This window comes from Saimiri boliviensis, chromosome 5, assembly GCF_048565385.1.
Source record: "Saimiri boliviensis isolate mSaiBol1 chromosome 5, mSaiBol1.pri, whole genome shotgun sequence".
NCBI classification, from domain to species: domain Eukaryota; kingdom Metazoa; phylum Chordata; class Mammalia; order Primates; family Cebidae; genus Saimiri; species Saimiri boliviensis.
In genome coordinates this window covers 116,896,031-116,905,007 of record NC_133453.1, presented here as the reverse complement: position 1 = coordinate 116,905,007, position 8,977 = coordinate 116,896,031, and the positions used below count along the sequence as shown (strand labels likewise).

General features: G+C 54.7%; 1 protein-coding gene across 1 annotated transcript; it reads right to left on the bottom strand.

Moving 5' to 3' along the window:
* Positions 1 to 4,153: 4,153 nt before the first annotated feature.
* On the bottom strand, positions 4,154 to 7,309 carry C1QL2 (complement C1q like 2). The gene is made up of 2 exons (XM_003931544.3): positions 5,508 to 7,309; positions 4,154 to 4,898 (listed from the first exon to the last, which is right to left on the bottom strand). The coding sequence occupies exons 1-2, from the start codon at positions 6,189 to 6,191 to the stop codon at positions 4,719 to 4,721; spliced, it is 864 nt and encodes a 287-aa protein (XP_003931593.1). The 5' UTR covers positions 6,192 to 7,309; the 3' UTR covers positions 4,154 to 4,718.
* Positions 7,310 to 8,977: the final 1,668 nt, after the last annotated feature.

The window sequence follows — 8,977 nt, the reverse complement described above, 5'->3', positions numbered from 1 at the left end:
TCCTCATCTGTAAAATGGGACTCGTCATACCTACTTCACAGGGGTGTTGTGAGGACCTAATGTGCCCTAGCGCTAATTCCTAACACATTGTGAGGTCTTAAAAAATCAAAATTCAGCTTTTTATGCTTGGCTGGGAGAGGTAAGTGTTGAGTATATGACAGGCCCATGTGCCTCATCATGCTATTCTGTGTACTGGTGCGTATTTTTGAAACCAGTGTGATAAAATGTTTAAACTGCTTCTCATTTCGTGTACTTCAATTGCTGCTATGATCCATGCTCCTTCATGGAGGGGAATTAGAATGTAGCAGTAACAAGAGATCAAAACATTCCCTAAAAATTCCCGTTTTCCATCTGCCGAGTTTGTCCTCCCTGATACTGAGAGGGGCTCCAGAGAGACCCTGCCCTGCTCAGCCCATCCTGATACTGAGTTGGGACCAACACCAACATCAGTCTCCAAATCAGGTGTAAGAAGAAAACCTGGGATCTTTAACTTTATTTATTTTCAGCCTAAAAAAGTGGAGAGGAATTATGCATTATAAATTCTTCAAACGTAAACTGAAACTGTGCCCTCTGAGAATTAAAGTGCAGAGTTTCACCTGTGACTCAGGAAGGAACATCTCTTCATGCCTAAGATTCTGGGAAATGGCAAGCTGAAGGGAAACAGCCCTTGAATTAACCCTAGCTCTTCTTGTTCCAATGAAAGGAAACTGGTTTCCAAACTTGGTTAGCCAGTTGCAATATAGATACTGACTTGAACGTGCAGGTCCTTTGATGAACAGAAATACAAAAAGGTGGAAGAATTTAAAAGTGTAGATTGACAGTGGTATACATAAATTATTCATAAGTTAAATAAATATATTGGATGTGAGTGCTCAAAAACTGTGTAACCAATAGAACTGTATGATCAAAGAAGTCTGGAGCAACAAGTCTGTGCAGTGGCCCCTCTGGTGGCACTGTGGCCTGATGCAGAGGGGGACCCGGATGTTTTGTCTAGGGTGTCCAAGAAAGCCATCTGCTCACAAAAACAGGAGAGAAATGCAGCAGCAGGTGTAACTTCTATCAGGATTTCCGGGGGCAGTGTGTATCACATGTACTTAGGCAGTCTTGAAAATGATAGTCACCTAGATGCTGGCTTTGGGAATGGGGAAGTGCCCTCCCAGCAATCAGAGGTAGCCAATGCTCACTCCACTAAGCTGCACCTGCGGGATGGCCCCCTCCCAGTGTCACCCTGAGGGGAAATGAGAGAGCTGTTCTCATTTCTTTGAGAGGAGAAGGTAGTCAGCAGGCCCTGAAGACAGGGGACTGGAGAGGAGGAGAGTTGCCAGTCAAGACAGGCAGGCCCAAACGGAGCATCTGGGGTTGGTGACCTAAAGCCCTGCTGGGCCATCAGCACTGGCCAGGCTTTTTAGCCAGATTCCTCAGAAGTGGCAGCCGCTGTCTGGGGTGCTCTCTGGGAGGCTGCCTGGGCCAAAGGAGAAGCTGGCTGTTCTCATCTGACCTTCTGGAGGTTGCTGCCATGCCCTACATCAGAGGAAGGGGTAGGAAGTGTGCCCCACCTATGTGCTGTCCTCTCAAAGGCCTGAGAACCCTGGGAGGTTGACCTGCCCTTCTGTGCAAGCAAACAGGGACATAGTCTGTAGGTCTGAGTTCAAGTTGCAGCTCAGACTCTTATAAGCTTTTGGGCTTGGGCACTTGGGCAAGTCATGGACCTCTCTAAGCCCCAATTTCTCTGCCTCCCAAATGAACAGAATAATATCTCTCCAACTTCTGTATGATGCCAGTATGAGAGTCCCAGCCCAAGAACATAATTAGAAAAGGAACCCAAAAGCAGTTAGGAAATTAAACTAACATGTTACGATTATAATTGATAGTAAGTCCCTACTTGACTGGAGACAAGGGTAAGTATCTGTCGCAAACGGCTTCTTGCATTCCACATGCACTCCAAGACTGACGCCACCACATCAGTGACAATGGTGGGAGGCCTGCCACCCCACTCCACCCTGCCCCCTTCCAATAGAGTCCTCTGGACAGATGATGGTGTCATGGATCTTGATGGGCCATGAGGGGTCTGCCTGGGACCTGGAAGGTGTGCATGCGCAGAGAGACTGTTCCTGAGCTTGCTAGCTCCTGCCATGCCTTACCTCCCATCTGCCGCCTCATCAATCCATCATTCTCTTAGCAGCTGACACCTCTGGCAGCACCTCTGGCAGCCCGGGCATTAGAATTGCAAGAATCCCCAGCTGCACCAGGGAATACAGATGGAGGAATCTCAGATTCAAATTTGTCTAAGTATTGTGAACAGTCACACCCAGGCAAGGCATCTCTACTGCCCTTTCACCAAAGGGGAGTGGCAGGGTTTTTGTTAGAAGTACAAATTGCTTCTTAATGCAGAGGATAAAGCTGGGTTAGGGCACCTCCTTAGAAATTCCTCCCGCTCCCAGGAAAGCCACTACTGCATGTCAATTTTAATTTTTGAAATTTAAACCAAGGGCTTTGTGTCTAAGCTCCATCTCATCGGAGGAAGGGGAGGAATAAGTCAAAAAGGATTAGGTACCCGCTGGGGATTGCAGATCCATAGCAATTAGACTTCATTTGGGTCTCAGACATTTGGTTTTAATCGCATTTCTGGATGATACAATCAACAAAGCATCAGAAATTGATACCTATGCAACTGTAGATGGGCCTGACTCTCCCCTCCCCAGTTCCTGGGCTCAGCTGGGTTAGGAATCCACAATCAGGGGAGTGGGGTGGGGTGGGGAATTGGGGTTGGGATTAGGTCTGGAACTTGGGGAGGTAATGGTAGTATGTATATATATTTCCCCCATTCTCTTAGAGCACTTTATCCCTGGACTCAAAGCAGACATAATCGTTGCTCATATTCAAAAGAATGACAATAAAACATTATTCAAATAAAATAAGAGCAAAAAGAAATGGTGACGGCAACAGGACTCAAGGCAGGGGGTATAATTGTCTTTTAAATGGGAATCACAGCTTTCAGCATTCTCCAGGAACTAAAGTCAAACACAAAGCAATTTGGGGGCAAAAATGCAGCCATGAACATTGTCACACACCACATTGACGTAGTCTTATGAATACAAATGTGCGTACATGTGCAGTGTGTGCTATGTGAGGACAATCACATTATATCCACATAGGAGATACACACAGGCACACACACACACAGTCTCCAGCTTTACACAGATACACACACACCCTGGGGTTTCCTTTTTGTGCACACTCTCACATTTCTTTTCACACGACCAGTCAAAATGAGCTCAGTAAGTACTAACAGGTCGCTGGTTGCTCACTGGTTATTTTGTACATGACCTTTTTGTAACTCAGCGATCTGACAACAAAAAAAGTAAAAAGAAAAAAATCAAAACAGTGTGGGGTGTTTTCCTCATTTGCGTGTGTGTAGAATGCTGAAAGGACACCAAATACACACACTCGGGTTCAGAGCAGGTGCCCACATGACATGCTTAGGGCAGGGAAGCCCGCAGGAAAGGGGCGTTCCTCCTCAAGGAGTCGTGTCCACCTCACCACAGAGCCCTGGGGGAGTTCAACAAGCTGGAGGATCAGCGAGCTTGCCTCAGTTTACCAGCTCTCTGGAGAGCTGTGGCCCTGATGACTGTGAGTAAACGGGTCTGTGCTGAGTGAACCATCTGCTCGAGTGGGTGTGTGTCTGCTAGGGACTTCTGCACGTCCTTTTAGGAGCCAAACATCCTACAGATCCCTCCCTGGCAAGTGTCACTCATGCCTCCCATTTCCCATAGATGGCCTCCTCTTCCCCTTCCTTCCCCAGAAGCCCCTCCCCTCTGACCTCTTCCCATTACTGGGACTAAGTTGCTCATGTTGCCCAAGACTGGAGATCCAATCATTGCTCTCCTGCCTTCCTCTAACTCTCCCCAGACGCCCTTCCCCGCCTCCTCCCTCCTTCCCTCCTCCCAACCCCACCTCAGGCCTCTCCAGCTCAGGGTGGGAGGCAGCTCGCATTACCTGTGTCTTTTTGGCCACTCCTGGTGGCAGGGACAAGGCAGCAGCTGGGGAGCAGGTCATAGACGGGCCTATCCTGGGCCCAGGTAAGGTCATTATGCTCAGGTGGACATCTAGAGCCCTGGTCCAGTGGCTATGCTGACATAGAGACAACAGAACCCATAGTCTAAAAACAATTTAATGCATCGCGGTGAGTCTGAGTCAGAGGGAGTGCGGTGTGGAGAGGTGAATTTTCTGTCTGCTGGAATTCTGCTGTGGGTGGGGTTTTGACTGATGGACAAGGAAATCTGCACAAGTGTTTCGGGTCACAAAGAAGGAAGCCCCAGGGAGCCCACGCTCCCTCTGGCCTACCTCCCTTGGCCAGGGCCCGGAGCCCTACGCTTCTAGGCTCTGGGAAGGGAGGAGGCGGTCCGAGGAGGGCAGGCTCCCAGCCCGGCCTGTCCAGTCTAATCAGGTTTGCAAAGTCTGTGCGTCTGCCTCAAGGGCTCAGGCGTCCCTTCCTCCCTCGCCGGGATGGGGATTGAGACCAGGAGCACAGCCCTGAGAATGATAAGTCGCAGACGCACTGAGGCCAGGAGCAGGGCAGGGAGGAGAGCAGGGATGTGTCTTTTCCAACGAAGATGTCAGGAAGTGTTAGGAATCGGGAGTGGCCTTTACCAAGGAGCCGCGCCCCAGCGGAGACCTGCGACCTGCAGCCACCCCGCCTCGCACCTCCTCCCGAGCCCCTAATCCGGGTACAGAAGAAAGCCCGAGAACGTGCTGTACTTGTTATTATTGCCTCCGTGAGCCTTCCCGCCATCCAGCTTCACATACACTTCGTCCCCTGAATCCAAGTGCAGCACCACGCTGTTGCTGGCGTAGTCATAATTCTGGTCGGCGTCCTGTGCGATGGCGCTGGCCCGGACCTGGGGGCGAGCGGTAGGAGCGGTTGAGCCCGGGCACCTCTTCCCGCGCCCTTGCTCTGTCTGCACCTGGTGTGCCACGCAAGAGCCTTCCGCCTGCTGCTTCAGGGTCCACACTCCCACCCCAGCTCCAGGCTCTCTCTCCAACTTAGCCAACTCCTTCCCGGCGCCCCCGCCCCCTCCTCCTCGCGCCGGCGAGTCTGGGAAAGAGGGAGAGGGAAAGCTTCGTGAACACTGACCCAGAGTGGAAGGGTGGGACTGCCAGGGGCCAGGGCCAAGAGGAAAGGAGGCTGCAGGACAAAAGGGCGACCTGGAGGGAGCTAAAGAACTGAGGTTTCCGAGAAGCCCAAGGACATGCAGGCAGGGACGCAAGTGGCCAAGGGGTGCTGTTTGGGTATGGGGATCTCTGAGCAGTCAAGGCTCAGCGTTTGGCACTACGTCCTGGTCAGCGCGGCCTCTGCGCATTGGGAAGAGGAGATGCTGTGGCAACTAGGCGCGCTTCCCCGGGGCTCGCTCGGTAGCCCACGGGTGGCGAGAAACAAGGCTGGTTCCCTGGGAGGTTCAGGGCGCTGACTGGGGTTTGCAAGGCCCGTGCGGGTAGGGATCACTGACCTGCCCGTTCTTGCAGAGGTCCGCCCACATGCTGGTGCCGTCGCCGCCGCGCATGAGGATGTGGTAGGTGAAGAAGTAGATGCCGCGCACCTGGCAGCTGAACTTGCCGGTGGTGGGGTCATAGTGATTGCCGAGGTTGGTGACCACGTCATCGAACTTCAGCACCTCATAGCCTTCGTGGGGGCTCTTGAGACCCACATAGAAGGCGATCTTGGGGCCGCTGAAGGTGGCACTCAGCGCACTGGTCACTTCACCCTCGGAGTCGCCACCTCCTCCAGCCCCGCCGCCCACCACCCCGACGCCGCTGGCCGTGCCCGCCGTCAGTTGCAGCCCTGGCAGCCCGGGTCGCCCCGTGTCGCCCTTCTCTCCCGGAGGGCCCCTGGGTCCAGGCGGGCCCGGCTCTCCAGGGGGCCCCCGCGGCCCTGGTTTGCCCGGTCGCCCCGGGTCGCCCTTGGGTCCCTGGATGAAGGGAGGCGGAGGATTGGCGCTCAGGTCCTGCATGACTTCCAGGGCTGCGGTGCTGGGTCCGGGCGGAGGCGCCTTTGCGCCCGCAGGGCCCCCTCCGGGTGCGGCAGTGTAAGGGTCGCAGATCATGCGGCAGGTGCCCATCATCTCGTAGTGCGCCGCGCCGGGGGGCGCCGCCTGCAGCAGCAGCGGCACAGCGATGAGCAGCCCGAGCGCCATGGCCAGGAGTACGCCGACGGCCGCCAGGCAAGCACGCCGCCGCCGCTGCCACAGCCGGGAGGCGACCGCCACCAGCTCCTCCTTACCGCCCGGCGAGGTAATGGTGGGGCGGCGCGGGCGGCCCCGCTCCCCGCGCTCGGGGGCCGACTCCGCGGGTCCTGGCCGCGTCCCCGACGTGGCGACCTCCCGCCCCGGGGCACCCAATTACTTCAGCGACAGGCGCCGGGACCTGGGAGCCTGGGCCCACCGCGCTGGGGCTGCTCCAGAGAGCCGCGGACCCCGGCGTGCATGGCGTGGGGCGCACCAGAAGAACCCGGCGCCCCGCGGGGCCGGCGCAGGCCGAGGAGTGCTTGCGCTGGCAGGGGAGTCCGTTTGCAGCGTCCGGCTCCCGCTCCTCCCCGCTGCCTCCCTCCCGACTCAGCTCCGCTGGGCTCGGAGGGGCTCCGCGCACAGTGAGGGCGCCCCGACTCCGCGGCGCGCTCTGCTCTGCTCTCTCGCTGTTCGCTGGCTCCCGCGCGGAGGGGGGACCCAGCTACCCTGACGTAAGGAGTCCGGAGCTGAGCGGCGGAGGCGGCTAGGCAGCGCGCGCTGCCATCACTCGGGAGACGGCGCCCTCATGTCATCAGCCTCCTATCCGGCGGCGTCCTAGGCAGAGGCGGTGACGGCGCAGTTCCCCCTGGCGGCTCCCAGGAGCCACAAGTGGGCGCAGCGGGCGCGGCCCCAAGCCGGGGAGCATCAGACACACCCACACGCGGCCACGCTCATGCGCCTCCCATCGACAACACACACAGACATCCACGCTCGCAGTGGCGGGGCGCTCATAGGCACCCCCACATGGCCACGAAAGCAGCTGGAATCCAGGTGTCAGCAGGGCTCCTCGGGGGTCACCTAATCCACCCCGGCCTGCAAAGAGGATCAGACCTTAACCCACAGGAGAGTCCGGAGAGGTCCGGCAGGTTATTTCTTCAGAAAGCCTTCCTGGGTTATTTCTTCAACGGAATGGATCTCGCTTCTGGAATACCTTTCACAAGCCTAGACTAAAGACTCCAGAATCTTAAACAGACTCCCGTAGAGCACCCCAACAACCTTTGGGGCGACTCTGAAAAGCCCAAGGCTCCCAGTACAAGAATATTCGCCTCAGCCCTTTTCTTCCACTGGAAAACGGGTTCTTACCGGTTAGTTAAGATCTATTTTTGTCCTTCTGGTCACTCAGGGTCATTTTTCCCCTCCCAACCATGTTGCTCCAGCCTGTTCCCTCCATTTCCCCCACAGATATTTGTGGAAAGGATGACTGAGCCTAGCCCGAAGCCAACTTTACCCACGAGAGAAGGAGCACATTTATTGGCACCTATTATGTATGCATCAAGCACTTTGCACATGCTCCTTCATTCATTCCTCACGTTGCTGTGGATTACTGATCATTTTCCCACTAATGAGAAAAAAAAAATGGTTTTGCAATTGTAGGGTGTTTGCCAAGTGCATTCCACCCACACAACAGAGCCAGGATCCTCCTGGCACCCAGATCAGGGGCTCTCTGAACCTGGCAGTGAACACAGCTTCAACAACTACCTCTTGGCCACAGCCTTCCTGGTTTTCTCAGACTTGGGAGTCTTCCTCCACTCTCTGCCTCAGAGTCACCCCAAGAGCACGTGATTTCAGGAGCCACACTGCCTGCTTCCAGTCCTGGCTCTGAGACTTCCTGTCTGTGTGACTTTGAGCAAATAGCTTCAGCTCTCTGAACCCTGGTCTTCATGTGGGAGATGGGAATGGGAATGGGAAAAGAACCTACCTCAGAGTTGTGGAGGGGACTGAACAAGTCAATTAAGGCTTTAGAACAATAGCTAGCTCAGTAGAAGCTTAGCTATTTTTATTATCCATTGATGCTTTCAACCTCCCCTGACATGGTTATGACCACCAGGATGAGACATGTGGGCAATATGCAGGGTGGTGTGGGAAGGGTTAGGATTTTAAAAAGAAGAGAAACCCAAAGATCATTCACATCCTTTATCCTTCTCTAGAGCATAGAAGGGGACTCCCATACCTCCCACATTCCCCAAGACTGTCCCGCTCTGTCTTTCTGTCTTTGAAAACTACCCACAGTGTTCCCAGTCACCAGTTCCACCTGGACAAACGTTTTCCAGGCAGACATTCACTCGGTATGAATTCCCCAGACTCGAAAACTGCTGGAGACTGCAAAGTCCCAGTGATTTTTCCCTGCAGTATCTGGGCAAAGAAGCAAGGAGAGGCAGATGTTTGAGAACCCAGCTTTCACCTTGGCAGACCACAAGCAAAGCTACCTCTTCTGGGGACCAGCTTTCCTGGGAGCACCTCCCAAGGTCAGTCCTCCCCCAGGATGCAGGGCCAGCAGCTGCTAGGGCAGGCAGAGCCCAGGCAGCCTCCACAGAGCAGCCAAAGAAGTCAAAAGTCAAGAAGTCTTCCCCCTGCTTCTCCTTCCACTCACCCATCATGGCAGGGCCAGACAGCATGGCCTGCTGGAGTGTTTGACGTGTCTTTTTTTTTCTCTTTCCTGAGATGGAGTCTCACTCTGTCACACAGACTAGGGTGTGCAGTGGTGCAGTCTCAGCTCACTGCAGCCTCCGTCTCCTGGGTTCAAGCGATTCTCCTGCCTCAGCCTCCTGAGTAACTGGGATTACAGGCACCTACCATCCCAGCTAATTTTTGTATTTTTAGTAGAGATGGGGTTCCACCATGTTGGCCAAGCTAGTCTCAAACGCCTGGCCTCAAGTGATCCACCCACCTTGGCCTCCCAAAGTGCTGGGATTACA